At 53.0% G+C, this 16,928-nt stretch overlaps 3 protein-coding genes across 3 annotated transcripts; all 3 read left to right on the forward strand.

Moving 5' to 3' along the window:
- Positions 1-418: 418 nt before the first annotated feature.
- AYO20_06830 (hypothetical protein) lies at positions 419-9,371 on the forward strand (the record flags this gene model as incomplete). The annotated part of the gene is made up of 5 exons (XM_022645118.1): positions 419-1,265; positions 1,335-1,732; positions 1,790-1,945; positions 2,007-2,971; positions 3,509-9,371. 5 exons carry the CDS (start codon positions 419-421, stop codon positions 9,369-9,371), a joined length of 8,229 nt encoding a protein of 2,742 aa, XP_022498831.1.
- Positions 9,372-11,852: 2,481 nt separating this feature from the next.
- AYO20_06831 (hypothetical protein) lies at positions 11,853-13,723 on the forward strand (the record flags this gene model as incomplete). Its single annotated transcript, XM_022645119.1, has 3 exons — positions 11,853-12,619; positions 12,671-12,755; positions 12,839-13,723. 3 exons carry the CDS (start codon positions 11,853-11,855, stop codon positions 13,721-13,723), a joined length of 1,737 nt encoding a protein of 578 aa, XP_022498832.1.
- Positions 13,724-14,811: 1,088 nt separating this feature from the next.
- Positions 14,812-16,456, forward strand: AYO20_06832 (hypothetical protein; the record flags this gene model as incomplete). Its single annotated transcript, XM_022645120.1, has 2 exons — positions 14,812-15,293; positions 15,553-16,456. The coding sequence occupies 2 exons, from the start codon at positions 14,812-14,814 to the stop codon at positions 16,454-16,456; spliced, it is 1,386 nt and encodes a 461-aa protein (XP_022498833.1).
- Between the last annotated feature and the right edge of the window lie 472 nt (positions 16,457-16,928).

Genomic DNA, 16,928 nt, shown 5'->3' on the forward strand with positions numbered 1-16,928 from the left:
GGGTTTCATGCTCGCTTAATTTGGTTTCCTCGGGAGCTACTTCTTGCCGGGATGTTTCTTCTGGTTGCTCGGCATTCTTATGTATACTGGGTGATCTCCCCCCCACGAGCTGTGTCGTGTGCTCATCGAACTCCGCATATCCAGGACCCCCTCTTCCATCCAGTGAAGAACACAACAACATCCAACAACGACAACGACAACGAATATCTGTTGAGACGTGTGCGCCGGCTTCCAATATCCTGGCAACCCGTGGCTGAATGCCTCTATCACGTTGGAAGAAGTAGGGTGGTTTGTTTCTGCTGCGTTTATTGTGAATTTGATTGAAACCCCCAGGGGGTTGGGTTATGGTTGACGTCGTGGGATTGAGGCTTCACCGAGTCGGCATAACCTGGAGTTGTTGGCAAAGGTCAATAACACAATGTACACCAACACCATGTACTACTCTCAAATCACCGACCACAGGACGCCGCTCTGGGTCAAGATCAAAAGACCGTTATGGCGGAGGAAGGGACCTCGATCCAGCATCTTGTTCTTGTTCGTTGTCCTCATTGGGACCACGGTTTATCTGGCCATGTCCCGGGATACCACAGACTACCGTCACAGCAATCGATACAAGGTGAAACTCCAGAGCTGGTTAGGTGGATCGAGTCCGTCCAAGCAAGCGCAGCCCTCGGCCATTCCTGACAACAATACCTTCGATGTCAACAGCTCACTCGCCTCCAACTTGAACCAGACCCTCACCGAAGAGGATAACGAAGCCTCCAAACCACCCAAGAGTGAGGATCTGGTTGAAGCGATCAAGGATTCATTTGCGATTGCTGCCCACGAAGAGGACGACAAAGCCTCTCGACCTCCCAAAAACGAGAAACCGGCCGAAAAAGCCGAGGATCCCTTTGAAACTGCTGCCGACGAAGAGGACGACAAGGCCTCTCAACCACCCAAGGGCGGGGAACAGGCTGAAGACGTCAAGGGTCCATTTGCCATTGCTGACCCGGAACCGCCACTTGCCAACGTGGAAATCGACAAGAAACCGACCCCTGCATCCGACGACGCTCGAGTCGAGGACGAATCGAACGAGTCGAAACAGCACTTGTCGCTGGAAAAGAAGGCCGAATACCTTCCAGAGTTCATCTGGGTCCCGTTCGAGGAGACGGTCAAGGACGAGGTCCTCCAGGGTTGGGAAGACGAATGGGTGAGTTCAGGGACGTACAACTGGGAGAAATGGGGAGATCTGGAAGAACCCAAGATCGATTTTGTCTATCTGTGTATGATTGCATCGCATGGCGACTCCTTCGAAGAAAACTGGTGCAGGTTTTGCTGATAAAATATCCTAGGGGTCAATGGTTCCGAGCAGGACTTTCAGGATACCATCAGGCCGTGGGAGGAGCGGTCGATTCTGAATGATGCTGAAGGAGAATGGATCAAGTCGCACGGCACGAACAGATACCGCGACTGGGACGAACTGCGCTATTCTTTTCGCAGCATCGAGAAGAATGCTGGCGATTTCATGAACACCATCAAAGTCCTTGTCAACTCGATTTACAGGAATGGGGCTCCTGTCAGGAAACAGACGCCCACTTGGCTTGCTGTCGATGACCCCAAGGTCTCCAAGCTGGTTCAGGTTATTTCTCAAGAGGAGATGTTCGAGGACGACAAGAAGGTCTGCTTACCGGCGTTCAACTCTCTGACAATCGAAAATCAGATATTCAACACAGAGTCGGACGTCGACCAGGTGCGTGAGAAGTAGAGCCCGGCTTATAACTTACCGACACTGACACTATGGCCTCAGTTCTATGCCATGTCCGACGACATGTTGCTGACACGGGAGCACGCCCCCGCCGACATTTACTCGCCACTGTTTGGAGCGGTGTTGAGCTTCAAGACCAATGGGTACAGCACTACCTCTGCCCCGACCGAAGCCGACGCACAACGTTTCGGTGAAAAGGTGTGTTTCCGACTTGTGATTCCTTACCTCCAAAGGGTGGTCTGACGTTGAATTTTTCCAGCCGTATTTGATCTATACGTCGTGGCTTTTGAATCGTCGGTTCGGCGTCCGAAAACGCAAGGGCCAGAGTCACTTCGGACATTCCCTGTCACGAAGCATTATGCGAGAGGCGATCGAGGCATTTCCACGCTCCGAAATCCAGAGTGCCTGTAAGCGGTTTCGAGGCGAGCCCGGATTTCAGCTTTACTCCTGGTATGTGAGCAACCACTATGTAATCGAACGTCACCGTGAACTCCTCTTGTGGAGTTACATCATGCTGCGGAGTGACGTCGATCGAGATGGTATCTTGTCCTGGGAGGAGCGCACGAGGATCGTTGCCGATCTGGCCGAAGGGGCTAAGAATGCTGACAAGGCGACGTTCCGCCGCAAGCTCTTCTACCATGTCCCATCCATGCTTGAAGAGGCTGGACTCCGCGCGCCCCAAGTCAACACCAATTCCTTGTGGACGTCTCTCGACGGACCCCATGCCATTCGGAATGTCGACTGCACGGACTTCTCGATAGACGACTGCCTAGCACCAGGCTTTCTCTCCGACAATTCGCCCCCGTCCAGCACGAACCCGACATTCAGCTCGTCCGTCATCTTTGACCGGCTGGCTCGCCAGAACCCACATTGCGGTGACTGCCTGCTAAAGGGACTTCTTCAGCAGACACCGTCGGGTTTGGAGCCACTGTTGCCGGACGCCGAGACTCAAGCTGCCGACCGCGAGATTGTGATCAAAGGCGCCATGCGCTACAAGTTCACCGAGGTTGATCCATCGGACACGCTCTTTGTCATGGTGACCGACGCCGACCAGATCGACAGCACCTTATACCGGCATTATGTCAAAGGAGGCAAGCAGCTTCCGGGCCAGATGTGCCTTAATGACGATGTTATCACGACCGATGAGCAGGAGCTCCAGGATATTCAGAAAGCAATGAGGGAGACGCTCGCGGGGCTGTTTCCTCGTAAGGGCAGAGCCGAATTGTAAAAGTAGGGGGTTTTGGGCGTCAGGGTTAGGTGCTATGAGGCGTTGAGGTGCTCTGTGTCAACATTTCAGTTGAATATCCCCAAAAACCGTGTTCGAATGTGAGAGATACCATTGTGTTGCCGTTGAGCGAACGACACCATGTTTCGCGTTTCATAGACTCTGGAGCGCCGAGTACCCGTATTGGAGGTGCAAACGGCTAATAAAACCTTTGACAAAGTATTACAAGTTCGAAGATAAACCTGATTCGCGTGGAATGGTAGAGATACCGAAGTAATGGTTCTTCGTGCATGCGTTTGGTGTCCATTATCGGGCTACTTTCCCCTTTGTGACGCTGGAATCCCGCATCATCATCATATTTCCTCTTCTGAACTTTTGGACTTGCCCCCAAGGCCGCAGTCTCCAAGGAGACCAAGGTGGATTTGTCCTCCTCCACGTCTTGCGCGACAAGCGCCTCAAATCTCGGGCCAGATGGACCTGTATACCTCCCATTCTCTTTTTCTCAATGTTATGTTTCTGTGCTAACGTGCTTTCAGCGGTCATGGAGGCCTGCGTCGCCAGGCCTTCTCCAAGCTTGCGGCCCTCTCCTCAGTCCGATCCTCGACCCGTGAGGCGGAATTCAAGCGTCTAACATCGGCAGCGCCGTCCATCAGGCCCCAGACGAACGGTGGTGTTCTCGATGGCGTCCTTCGGGCAATTGCACCCATTTCACGGGTGCCTATGTCGCCCCGCGAACTCGATGTCTTGCTCGCCTTGTGCGCAAGTGCTCACGACTTGCACGAGCTGTCTCATGCCGATCGCCTGGTCAAGCAGTTGACAGCTTACCTGCCCGAGTCGCATTCCCAAGTCTTCTCATCCTCGCCCTTTGTCCAAGAAATCAGACCCACGCCGTGGACTGCCCTCACGTTCCAACTTACAAAGGCGCTACTCGTCCTCGGACTCAGATTCCCCCCTTTGAAAAACGCGGTCGCGTACAGCATCAAGTTGTATACACAGAATTGGTCCCAGTCTGCTTCGGCGCTGGCAGCTGTTGGGGTTGGCGAGCAAGATTCAGACGACGACGACGAAACCCAGGAAATTGCGGCGATAACGGTGTCGTTAATCGGGTTTCTGGATGCGGCGGCTGCTCATGGCAACTTCTGGTCCCCTTATGAAACAGTCGAACTTATTCGCTGCTTGAAAGAAGCTTTGTCAGAGCGTTTCCTGATAGCCGTCGAGACTGCCTCGTCAGCTATCCGGAATTCCACATCCACTGATCCGGCGGATCGTGATTGGAGAAAATACTTGAAACGATTCGCAGCACAGGGACTTCCAGTCGGAGCCATGGTGTTACAAAAGGGCTTCATGAAACTGGTACTTGCGTGTACGGCCAGAATGTTATGCGATGAGCACACGGTAGAGTGCGGAGACATACTCGATCAATACATCGCTGGCAACCACCTCAACCGAGCTAAAGATGACACTATTACGGATGACATGGTCGCCTATCTGGTGGACATCGTCAGTGAGCAAATGCGTGTGCTAGAGGATGGCTCGGATTATTTGCAGCTCAGCTCAGTCTGGCAACAGCGTCTCGCGTTTTCTGTCAAGGCGTACGCGGTAGAAGCATATCTGCATTGCCTGGTTCTGGACGAGGAAATCGCAGATGCCGAGGACCTGGCCGCGTGGCTGGAAGACTCGATTGCCAACCAAGTTCAAATGGCAGATCTCGACCTTGCGGACATAGTCTTGAAAACAATGGCCGTTGTGGCCAAACACATCCCCGAAGGTGCAAACAATTACGCTCGGGCCCTGTTAAGATTCATTGTCCGTGGCACCTCCCGCCCACCAGCAGTTGCCATCGCTGCGCAAAGCTTGTCGCATATCTTGAGGATGCTGTCACACGATGCTATTATCACCACGATATATTCACTGGGAAATGTTCTCAGTTCGCAAACAGGAGCCGAAAAGGTACACCAGGCTCACGGGTTACTAGAACACCCGGCTCACAATGGATCCATGTCATCTACGACAAGACTCCGAACTGGGAGCGTCATTTCGCTCTCTCTGAGTGGTGATGAAGAAACATCGCTGGTCTGTGGCAACGTCGCAGATGCAATTGTTGTCATAGCCACCGAATGCAACGACAACAAAATAATTGCCCTAGCACAGATGATGATGCTACAAAAGGTGGGGAGAATCAGCGTCGTGGTGGATGCTCGCATTATCGAAGAAGCGGCAAAGCTCGCCATTTTTGGCAAGGAGAACGAGTTCAAGGCTTTGATCAGACTATACAGTCGAATGCATCACGAGGCCGTAGCTCAGGAGAACACCATCATCATGCAAGCTATCCGCAACGCGCAAGAATACTTGGCAATCAACCTCGATAACCGATCGCCACTGTTCAAGATCTATGCCATGCAGCTGCTGGAACGGGTCCTCAGCAAGGGTGATGTTGTCGAAGGCGAATTCAAGCAGTCTGCGGAAGTCGAACAGGCTGCAAAAGAGATAGCACCTCTACTCAAGCCGCTGTCTATTCTTGCTTCTCGAAAGCCTGCGCTAACCATCGAGAGCACACTTGCCGAAGATGGCGATGTGCTAAGCATGGTTAGAGAGGTCTGGTACAACGTGGCTGTGCACGGAATCACTCTCCAGTCTCGCATCGGCCAGCAGCATTACCATGAGTTGCGGGTGTTGGCGATGAACTCGATGCCTCTCGTGGATGATGACCGTGCCGAGCTTTTAGAATCAGATGTGGAGATCAACACCGTCCTGCGAAGAGGAATGAACTCTCATCACATGAACGACCAAAAGAAAGCTCTTCTTTTCGCTATCCCCGATCGAGAATCTGACATCGGAAAGTTGAGTTACCAGAAGGTCGTGTTTTTAAATGCTGTGTTTCTGGTTGAAAGCCTCCGAGCGGTATCTGGAAGCTGTGCTGAGATCCTGGACTATTTCTCGGATCCGACGACGCAGACCAGCCATATGGGAGCATGCATGGGCTCGATTGCGAACGAGGTTGTCAAGAGGTATACCCAGAAAGCTGTGGCTGGCAAGGATGATGATTTCAGCGCCCCCTATGTGTCTCGACAACTCGCTCGGATTCTGAGTGGCTGTTGTCACCGGAGCAGTAAGATGCAAGAGGTCGCAAGGGCAGCAGCCAACCATATCATCAGCTTTGTCCCTTCAGCATTGTGTCAAAAGTCCGCCTTGTTTGCTTTACTGGAGCTCCTCTCTTTAATGTGGTCCAGCTGTCTTGATGCAGACACTGATGAGTACGAGTGGCGGCCCGTCCTCACCTCGACCCGAGGCAAGATCACGGTTGAGTTATCCGACGACTACGCATTCCGCAAGCGCACTCTGCAGACGCTGCATAGTGATGCCAGGAAATGGGTGACCATGGTAATGGGGGTCGCACCTTTGGACGTCAAGGGCCTACTTCAGACATACCTATCCGAATTCGATGACACGGGGGCATACGGACACATTTCCCTGGGCAGATCGTTTGCTCTGGAAATGGGCTCCATGATTCCCCCGACGGATCGTAGACTGAACGCCATCGACCGAAGAAATGACTCAATGGACATCAACATGGCGTCTGACTTTGTAGCCCAATACACTGCTCGGCAAGAATATCGATTCACAGGAATCCCGGACCACCACCGCGACGAGATCTACATGGATGACACGACCGGTCGAAGATCTTCCCTGCAGAGGCCGTCTGCTGATCCAATGCCTGTTTTGCAAGATGCACTCCTCGACCTTCACAGGAAAACGAGTCTGAAGGTCCATGTGAAAGCGTTCGAAGTCAAGGATGTTCTGCGACGCGCGGCGGCTCTCCTCTGCCAGAGCAAGAAATCGCAGACAGCTATTGTGCACTACCTGGTCAATATTCCATTCGCCATTTTCACAAAGGAGTCCATTAAACTTGGTATCTCCTTGTGGCTTGGGGTCATCCACGAGAACACCAGGATGGAGCCCCGAATCTTGACAGAGGTTGCGCAGGCCTGGGAAAGGACGATTGATCGCAAAGTGGGTATTTTCAGCCCCCATTTCGAGCAACCAGATCCATTTTATGTCAAGGAAGAGTTCGCTCCATCTGACAGAGCTGCGCTGCACAAAGAAGCACAAGCAGCGCACAACACCATCGCGCCCCATTTCAGGTTAATGCAATTTTTCGAAAGTCATTTCAATGCCATCAGACTTGGAAGCGCCAATACTCAACGTACATTTCTCCGACTGCTAGAGCGAACTCTTCATGGCTTTATCCATATCAAGGGACATCCCCTTCTGCGCGACATCCAATTCCACGTGGTCCTTTTCGCTCTTCGAGTGGTCAAAAATAGCACATGTCTCAACAAGTTGTCTATGTGGAAACTGAAAGATCTTATTCTATCCGTCGGACTGCAGTGGTTTGCAAAGCCGCCATATTGGTCCTTTGGTGGCAATCGGTTACAGTTGAAGGCCGAGGTTCAAGTGATGCAGGATGTTTTGGCCTTGTTGCAAGGTACCCGGACACCCATATTTCCAGCTTCGGCGACCAGAAAAGACCCCCAACAGAAGCACGAGCTATTAGAAGCCCTTCTAACGAACGAAATCAACCGGCTGAACGTTTGGTTGTCACCCCTTGGGCATTCGGGTCACCAAGCCCAGCCTGAGTCTCAAGTTGCAGGCCTTGTTCGGACCGCATGGGCAGAGGACCCAGCTCTCGCGGTACAGCTTCTCGCACGATTCAACCATGACCAGCTTCGCCGCGATGTCCGATTCCTGCTACTCAATCAACCCGAAAAAGCCTTGCACGAAGCCAATGCCGTCGATTTGCTGCTTGGCGACAGACTTGCGTCAGACTTGTCATTCCAATTGAAGTATCTATTATACTGGCGTCCGGTCAATCCAGTTCAGGCCGTGACATACTTCATGCCTGCTTTTGGTAATCACCCATTCATCATCCAGTACGCGATGAGAGCTGTGGAGAGCCACTCTGTTGATGTTACATTCTTCTATGTTCCGCAGATTGTACAGAGCCTACGGTATGACGCGCTGGGATACGTCGAGCGGTACATCACCGAGACTGGCAAATTCTCGCAGTTGTTTGCTCACCAGATCATCTGGAACATGAAGGCCAACGCATACAAGGATGAGGACTCACAAGTGCCGGACCCTGTCAAGCCCACACTGGATAAAGTCATGAACAGTCTGATCTCAAGTTTCTCCGGCGAAGACAAGGACTTTTACGAGCGAGAGTTTTCCTTCTTCAGTGAGGTGACCGATATCTCGGGCAAACTCAAGCCGTTCATCAAGAGGCCTAAGCCAGAAAAGAAGGCCAAGATCGAAGAAGAGCTTCGGCGAATCAAAGTCGATGTCGGGGTCTATCTTCCGAGTAACCCTGACGGTGTAGTGGTGGGCATCGATCGGAAATCGGGTAAGCCTTTGCAGTCACATGCAAAGGCCCCGTATATGGCCACTTTCCGAATTCGCAAACAGAAGGGGGCTTCCAATGAGGAGACGAGCGACCTGATAGAGTCGGCACCCAAGGTTCAAATCGCACATCCCAAGATCAGCCACAGCCGTAGGAATACAAGTGACATCTCCAACGTTGAGTTGAACGAGGGGAGTTTGTCAACTTATGAGGTTTGGCAGAGTGCCATCTTCAAAGTCGGCGACGACTGTCGGCAAGACGTCCTCGCGTTGCAGATGATTGCAGCTTTCCGCGGCATCTTCAACTCGATCGGCCTGGATGTCTACGTCTTTCCGTATCGCGTCACCGCAACGGCGCCTGGCTGTGGCGTCATTGACGTACTTCCAAACTCTATCAGTCGCGACATGTTGGGCCGGGAAGCGGTGAATGGTCTACAGGACTATTTCATCACCAAATACGGCGGCGAACATTCCGTACGCTACCAGGAAGCGCGCAGTGAATTTGTGAAAAGCATGGCGGCATATTCTGTCATCACGTACCTCTTACAGTTCAAGGACCGCCACAATGGAAACATTATGATTGACGACAAAGGCCACATTCTCCACATTGACTTTGGATTCTGTTTCGACATCGCGCCGGGCGGAGTCAAATTCGAACGGGCCCCTTTTAAATTGACGCCTGAAATGATTGCCGTCATGGGCGGCGACGACCCTCATACCAGTCAACCGTATCGCTGGTTCGAGGAGCTGACGATCAAGGCCTTCCTGGCCAGCCGCCCGTACTGCGACAAGCTCAGTCACTTGGTGAGTTTGATGCTAGACAGTGGGTTACCGTGCTTCAAACCGGAGACGATGAGGAACTTCAAGCAGAGATTCGTGCTGGAAAAGAGCGAGCGAGAGGCTGCCGATTTCATGTTGGGATGCATCAAGAAGAGCGCGGCGAACGTGACAACCAAAGTGTACGACGAGTTCCAACTGATCACCAATGGAATTCCGTACTAGATCCTCTGGTCTAGTGACTAGGGAGAGGTTTTGTTTATTGGGTGCACGGAAATTTGTGAGCGAAACTACTTATTATTATGAGAGCGGTTTCACGTCGAGTTAGTTGGACAGTGTGTGTATACAGTAAAAAGAAGGCAACTTTCTAGCAAAACACGGCTAGCAATGTAATGCGGAAATTTTTGCTCCCCTCCAGTTTGTACCAATCCTCCATCTCGAGAACAGTTCATCTGACCAGTCGGGGAAACGAGGTGAGAGGGAGTAACCACCAAGATCTTCTCACGGTGTCAGCTCCTCCGAAAGCCATTCGCTGCCTCTGCCAGATTTCTCCGTCATGAGTCGCAAGAGGGAGATGACATGGGGAATCTGTTAGATCATGCATGTGGCGTGGGAAATCCAGCCGTTGTACATTAATCAGTCCATCCTCCATCGATCCGCCAACCAATCAACCAACCAGACATAAACCCCTCCCAAAAAGACGGAGGGGGGCAAAAGAGAACAAAGAACCAAAAAGGCCTTATTTCGACACGAGTCCGATCTTGGCCAGCAAATCGAGCAGCAGGCCCCAGAGGTAGGGGATCAGCTTTAATTGTTCGATGAGCAGGGGCGCAATGACCACGAAGATCAGGAGTACTGTATATGCGCACAGAGAGAGAAAAGATTAGTTAGTGGCTTGAGCTTGTCCTGACGGGTCCATGCAACCATAAAGGAAAGATGGGCTGACGAACCAACAGCAGCGACACCGACAGGCGATCGCTTGGCTTCTTTCTTCTTGTACGCCGTCTCGGGCTTGCCCATGCGCTTCTCGACGCCCTTGGCGTGTTTCTCGTTGGCGCGGCGTTGGGCGGGAGTTTGAGCCTGTGTGGTTGTCCGTCAGTGGTGAATGAATAGTGCGAGGGAGCCGGGGGAACTGACCATTTTTGATAATGAAATTTAGTTGGAAGAGGGATTTTATCGAAGATGTAAAATGGTAAAGAACTTCTAGAAAAAGAGAAGCCGTTCAGATGTCGAAGAGGCCGAGGTAGGTATTATTAACGGTACGTCGTCGCCGTAGGGATTGCCAATGTTTGGTAAATAAGTAAGATGTGGCCTTTTTGTCAATGGCCCCCCTCTTCTGTTGGTGGTGGTAATGTGTTGTGGCGAAGGCGTAGATGTGGATTCAAAGAGATAGAGAGAAAACTTGTGAGAGAGGGAGATGTTGACAGATATGAATGCAGAAGGATAAAGAAAGATGATGTGAGCCTCTCTCTCCCTCCTTTACAGACTCTTCCATCTCAGCCCCTTTTTCCTACGCGTTGAAGTTCGACAGCGTGTCACGATGCCAAGGCTCTGTCACGTGGTGATAAGGACCCTTATCGCCAGGTCTCGTGACTGCGCGTGTCCCTCGGATTTTAGGGATGAAGGAGCCACGCAGGCCTCAAAGCCATCATTCTTGAGGATTGTTACAGTTCATATGATACTATTGCTGATCAAGTCTGTCCGGAGAAATCAGCACCCAGTACCGATCATGTGCATCATAACCTCGCTATGGCTCAGTTGAGTGGCCGATACCCTCCCCCATCTCGTGTAATGGTGACCTGCGAGACAACTTGGAAGGCGATCAACTCCCTCCACGGTCGGCTCCTATAGCCCTTTACACCTCATCCGTGGTCGCTGGCGGTTCGTGCCGCGGATGAACATCCCGTGCGCCTCCAGTTGGCCGGCTGCCTGGAGACTCGACAGCTTCTAGCTAAAACGCCTTGTCTTGCATCACCAATCCCATTCTACCCTTCATCTTCCAGCTAATGCTCAAACACCATCTTGGACTCGAGACATTCTCGCACTGGCTACAGGGCGATGACAACTCATCCGTGCAGCAAACTTCTGGCCTCCAAACGTGGGGGACCAAAAGCTCAGCAGATGAAAAGTTGGCCCGCGTCCGCAGCTGATAGGCCCGTGGCCCAACCTCGCGGCACTCGCACGGACCATATGTTCTCGACTACGCCTCACAATTTAGGCCGAGGTGTCCAATTGTGAAAATGAAGGTCCCGTATCACGAATGAACCCTGTACATCATCATGCGAGGACGGCAACCCTCGATGGCATTGGTCGATACTTGGGCGTTGTTCCTTCACTCACTGGCAGACACGTGGAGGAAATCAAATGCCTCTTCCATGTGAAGGTGAGCGAGAGCGTCAGTGTGCATCCGCAACCCAGGAGACTGAGCCATATACCTCACTCCCTCTGCATCAGCCTTCTCTATCTTCGAAGCAGTTTGTCCACTTACAATGACTCGAGCCATGCTCTATGTCCCCCAACTACAGGTTTTCCGTTGACCTGGAGCGCGAGATCTCGAGCACTGAGTCTTATGTGAACAAGATTCTTCGCCCTGTGCGTTCAATCAAAAGGAAAAGAGAGAAATATCCGGTGAGTTGATCGGTCGCTCTCGTATGCTCGCGCTACATACTCAAAGCTGCTGTGAAATCCAAGGTCCGCCCAGCTTCCATGTCCGAGCCTGGCAACCATCCCATGACCAACGGGAAGGCGGAGAAGGTGTCTGATGGGCTACCGAACGGAGTCGATAGCCATGACTTGGACAGTGTGCATCTTGACAAGTGGGATTTTGGTCCGCTCGGCGCCCAGATTCAAGACCAGGTGCACCATCTCCAAGAAAGTAGATCTGTCGGTGACAGCGCGCTTGCCAAACTTGCGGAGATATTCAATGGCCATGCAGATATCTTCAAGATAGTGGACGAACGATACAACACCGGGCAAGCACTTGAGACGGAGAATCAAAAACTTCGAAATGAGAATGAAATGCTGTGGGCAAAACTTGAGAGCAACAGGCAGGGTCACAAAGTGCAGTTGCGCAATGAGAAGAGAGAGTATGAGAAAGAGATTGCGAAACTAGAAATAAAGGCAGGCTCCGGACAGCGACTGAAGGACATGTACGAGAACCTGCTAGAGAAGCATAAGAAAGACCATGAGAAACTGGTCCAGGACGCCCAAGAAGCACTCAAGACGAAGAAAGATCAGCTCGAGAAGGACAACCAGGACAAGGTTGCCAAACTAGAAGCGGACAAGAAATCACTGGAGGAGAGGCTGGGAAAAAGGGAGCAAGAGCTGCAGGACATGACGCAGCTGCGCGACCAGGAAAGGCAAACTCGCGAAACGATGCAGAGCAAAGCGGCCGCCGAACTCGAGAACATCCAGCAATCGCTTGCCAGCGTCAAGGCCAAGTATGAAGTCAAGAGGCTGCCTGTGGAACATTAGTGAGTACCGCCTCCTGGTCTGGGTTGCTTGGGCTAAAGCACCGCCTGCAGCGCGGAGCGATACAGAGGCCTCATTGACTCGGTGGTGTCGACTGTTGACGAGTATTTCTCTGATTTGCCGGACAAAGCAATAGAGGTAAGTTCTACCACCATCGTTGTGGTGAACTGATACTTTGCACTTTATTTAATGTCCTACTCACACGACGGGTCTTGGTACAGAATCGCGCTGGCACATATGCTCAACTGAAAAGAAAACGCAGCACTTTTGCGGTGGTACCGGTGACTCCAACGGAGACTGCACGGGTTCTGCGACTTGCCAACGTGCAGAACCTCATTTTCGACGCCATGCGCGAGACGGTGTGGCAACCTTTTTTCTCTCGGTACCTCTGGAAAACGAAAAGGGACACACACGCCATCGATGACATATACTCGAATCTGGCAGCCGAGGGCGAAGAAATACAACATGACTGGAAGGTGTCTACACTGAGGGTTCTGGATCGGCTCGATAATGGAGTGGACGTCGAAGAGAAGATCACAGCTGCGATCGACCAGCAAGTGGTCCAAATACTTGACCCATTGTTGAGTGAGAGCAACAAGGCCGATTTTAGGTCCGAGCTGAAGAAGGTGTTTATCAAGGCGGCGGAGCTCGGTCAAGAAGCCCGGCGCGACCGATGCCCGGTCTATATCGATAGCAGTCCCTCGGCGAACAGTAGCAGCGGGTGGAAGGAATTCTCCGAAGGCTTTGACGTTGAGGACGCGCCAGATCCGACTCTGGCCAGTTGCCGAGACAACATTTACCCACCGCTCTGTGTGAGTCCGCGACTGTACCGCAAGCGCGAGACGACGGCAACCCCAGGTGCAGGTCAAGAAGAAGACGAGCTAGTACACGCTGGCGTTGCGTTGTTTCCCGGTACTGGGATATTCCAGAAGGGGAAGATGGAATGGGACGAGTTTGTGGCGCGAGAACGGGAGAGGTGGAATATCGGCAGGACAAGGAGAGCTAGCGTGGCGTCGAACGCGACGGGCCCGGGTCTCTCGCCACCAGAACTCTCGATCAAGCATTCAAAGACCTGGGGGTCGCATCTCAAGGCAGAGTACGACTGACTTGAAGAGGGGGGATATTGTTGATGGATGTGTACGGGGAGGGGTAGGGATGGACTGGACCGGACTGGAGCAGTCCTCATCACAGGATATGGGATGGGTATCTACTATCCGGTCTGCGGCTGATTCTGCAAAGGAGGTAATAGTAAAATGGTGGGGGGGTGTGGCAGGTGGATAAAAGTAATGCAATCGTCATCTGTCGTAGTGATGCATGTTGTATCAAAGACTCGTGTCATTTTGGTCTTGTTGGCCCGAGCTGAGTGTCAACACTTACACATGCGTATACGTCCCCGGTATAGTCACGCTCTCTCTCTCTCTGTTCCCACTCCGTCCTGTTGGAGAAGAGTAGGGATTTTGAATTCTGTGGTTCCCCCAATGCAATATGCAATATGCGATATCGGCCCTTGAGTCCGTGAGGGGCATCAGCCGCCTGCCTGAACGAGCACCGTCATCCTCCCCTCCCCTCCCCTCCCTTCCTCCCTTGAAATAATCAATCACCCTCTCTCTGGTAGTACCGTCGCACTGACCTGAGTGGAACGTGGGCACCAGTGCACGAACGAACGGCCATTGCCCGCGGGGAAAGCCGTACGTACCTGTCTGGCCACTTTGAACAGGCGATGGGATGCTGGATGGTTCATTTGCCGGTCTGCCGATCGGCAATGAAGGACAGGTGTGGTTGTAGTGCTGTCATCTATTATATTAGACATTATATATTATATCCTTGTAATGAGAAACATGGATTGTGTTGTATGACTCCCCCTTTTTTCTTCTTCTTTGTTCGTGTTTCCTACTCCTGCTCCTGCTCTTATCCTTCCATTCGGATATTTTTGTCCCGCCGGACCCTGTGTGCCTGGCGATCAGGTTCAAGGAGCCGATACGATAGCGAAGGGAGGGGAGATTCGTGCTGCGTGAAACCCGTCCGAGACCATTTCTTCACAGATTAGATAGGGACCTGAGGGCTGGGTTGGTCGGTTCGTCGAATGGTCAAGGTGGGTTGTGATTTGTGACGAAGAAACTGCAAAGCAGAGACCAGAAACCAGAGACGGGGCCAAAGAGAAAAAGAAAGGGAGAAAAGAAGGAAAAAAAGAAGAATGGCAACCCTCCGCCTCGCGGCGTGGAGCGCGTCCCTCCAACTCACCGACCTGCCCGCGCCCGTCGTCCAGGCCGCCGTGCGCAGCTTCTACAACTGGACGGGCTGCGCGCTGGGCGGGTCGAACCACCGAACCACGACGACGGCACTGGACGCGCTGGCCTCGTTCTTCGGCAAACCCACCTCGAGCATCCTAGGCCACCAGTCATCATCATCGTCAGGGGACAATGGCAACGATAAGGCCGACGCATCGCACGCCGCCCTGATCAACGGCATCGCCTCGCACGTCCACGACTACGACGACACGCACCTCGAGACCATCATCCACCCGACGGGGCCCGTGGCGAGCGCGTTGCTGGCCCAGGCCGAGGCCCTCGGGAAGCCCGTCGGCGGCGACGAGTTCATCGTCGCCCTCGTCGCGGGCATCGAGGCAGAGTGTAAAGTCGGGTTGGCCGTGTGGCCTAAGCATTATGATATTGGTTGGTTAGTTTCAACTTCACTTTCTCTTTCTCGTCTCCGGATAGCTCGTGACGGTCCTTGATGGTCCATGTACCTCGTGATACTTGAGGGCTCTGTGCCATTCAGCACCAGCATCACAGGAAGAGTGGTACCACTTATTAGGGCGAAGGGGATGTATCTAGATATCCCTGTTCCCCTCTTTCTTGGAACATAAAGAGAGCGCAAATGATGGCAAATGCACGGACTACTTCATCGACTAATAACTAGTTCTCACTACATACAGGCACATCACCTCGACAACCGGCTCCATCGGCGCCGCCGTGGCCGTGGGCAAACTGCTCAATCTCACCACGGAACAAATGGCGCACGCGATCGGCATCGCCGCCACGCAGGTCACGGGCCTGCGCGAGATGTTCGGGTCCGACACCAAGTCGTTCCACGTCGGGCGGGCGGCGCAGAACGGGCTCATGGCCGCGGTGCTCGCTTCGAAGGGTTACACGTCGTCGACGCAGGCGCTGGAGGCCAAGCGCGGGTGGGTGAATGTGGTGAGCGAAACGCAGCGGCTGGACGACGCCATGGCCACGCTCGGCACCGTGTGGGAGACGGAGAAGAACTCGTTCAAGCCATTTCCCTGCGGCATCGTCGTGCATCCGATCATCGACGCCTGCATCCAACTGCACCGCGACATGCAGCAGCGTGGGCTTGCGGCCTCGCAGATCGCCCGCGTCAGCTGCACCGTGCACCCGCTCGTGCTGGAGCTGACGGGCAAGAAAACCCCCCAGGACGGCCTACAGGCCAAGTTCTCCGTCTACCACGGCGGCGCGGTTGGGCTGGTGCTGGGGAAGGCCGGGCCCGCGCAGTACGAGGACGCGGTGGTCACGAGCGACGAGATCGTCAGTGTCAGGGACAGGATAGTCGCCACCGCAGATGCGGCGCTCGGCGCTGACGAAGCCGTGATTGTCGTCGAGTTTGATGCCGATGGCTCCGGCGCGCCCACGACTCTCACGAAACACGTCAAACACGCCATCGGCAGCCTCGAGGTGCCCATGACGGACGCGCAATTGCACGACAAGTTCATCGACCAGGTCACTCCTGTGCTGGGAGCCCAGGGGGTCAAGAAGGCCAGCGACGCCGTGTTGGCGCTCCGGAGCGTCAGCGATATCTCTGCGCTGGCGGGGGGGTTGTAAAAAAACATACTGGAGATAGAGGAATTCCTCCGGGAAGCCATGGAGAATGGCATAACTTCTCCCCCAGGACATAAAGACATGTGGAGAAACACGGAAAGAAAGAAAGAGAGGGAGGGAAGAAGGCAGACAGAGGGAGACTAAGGAAGAATATAGAGAGAAACTGAAAAACTCGGTCCAGCCTCCTTACCTATATAGGGGAAGAAGATATGATATGCTTTGACAAAGCACTTCATGATTTATATATGCCTAGGTATACACACATCTCGGTCTATATCTACTCGGTATGCTCACTAGCGTCGTACCTATGTATATACTTTGGTGTCCAGGTATACAGATGCCCAGGTATGTATACAGTACACGTCAAGACAGACTTCTAACCACCCACCAACCAAAGGCTGAAACTGTCGTCTTCAGCGGCCTGTTTCTACGCGTATGAAAGTAGCTAGCCACGTCATTTCCTGTTCTCACACAG

This window comes from Fonsecaea nubica (assembly GCF_001646965.1).
Source record: "Fonsecaea nubica strain CBS 269.64 chromosome Unknown Scaff45, whole genome shotgun sequence".
NCBI classification, from domain to species: Eukaryota; Fungi; Ascomycota; class Eurotiomycetes; order Chaetothyriales; family Herpotrichiellaceae; genus Fonsecaea; species Fonsecaea nubica.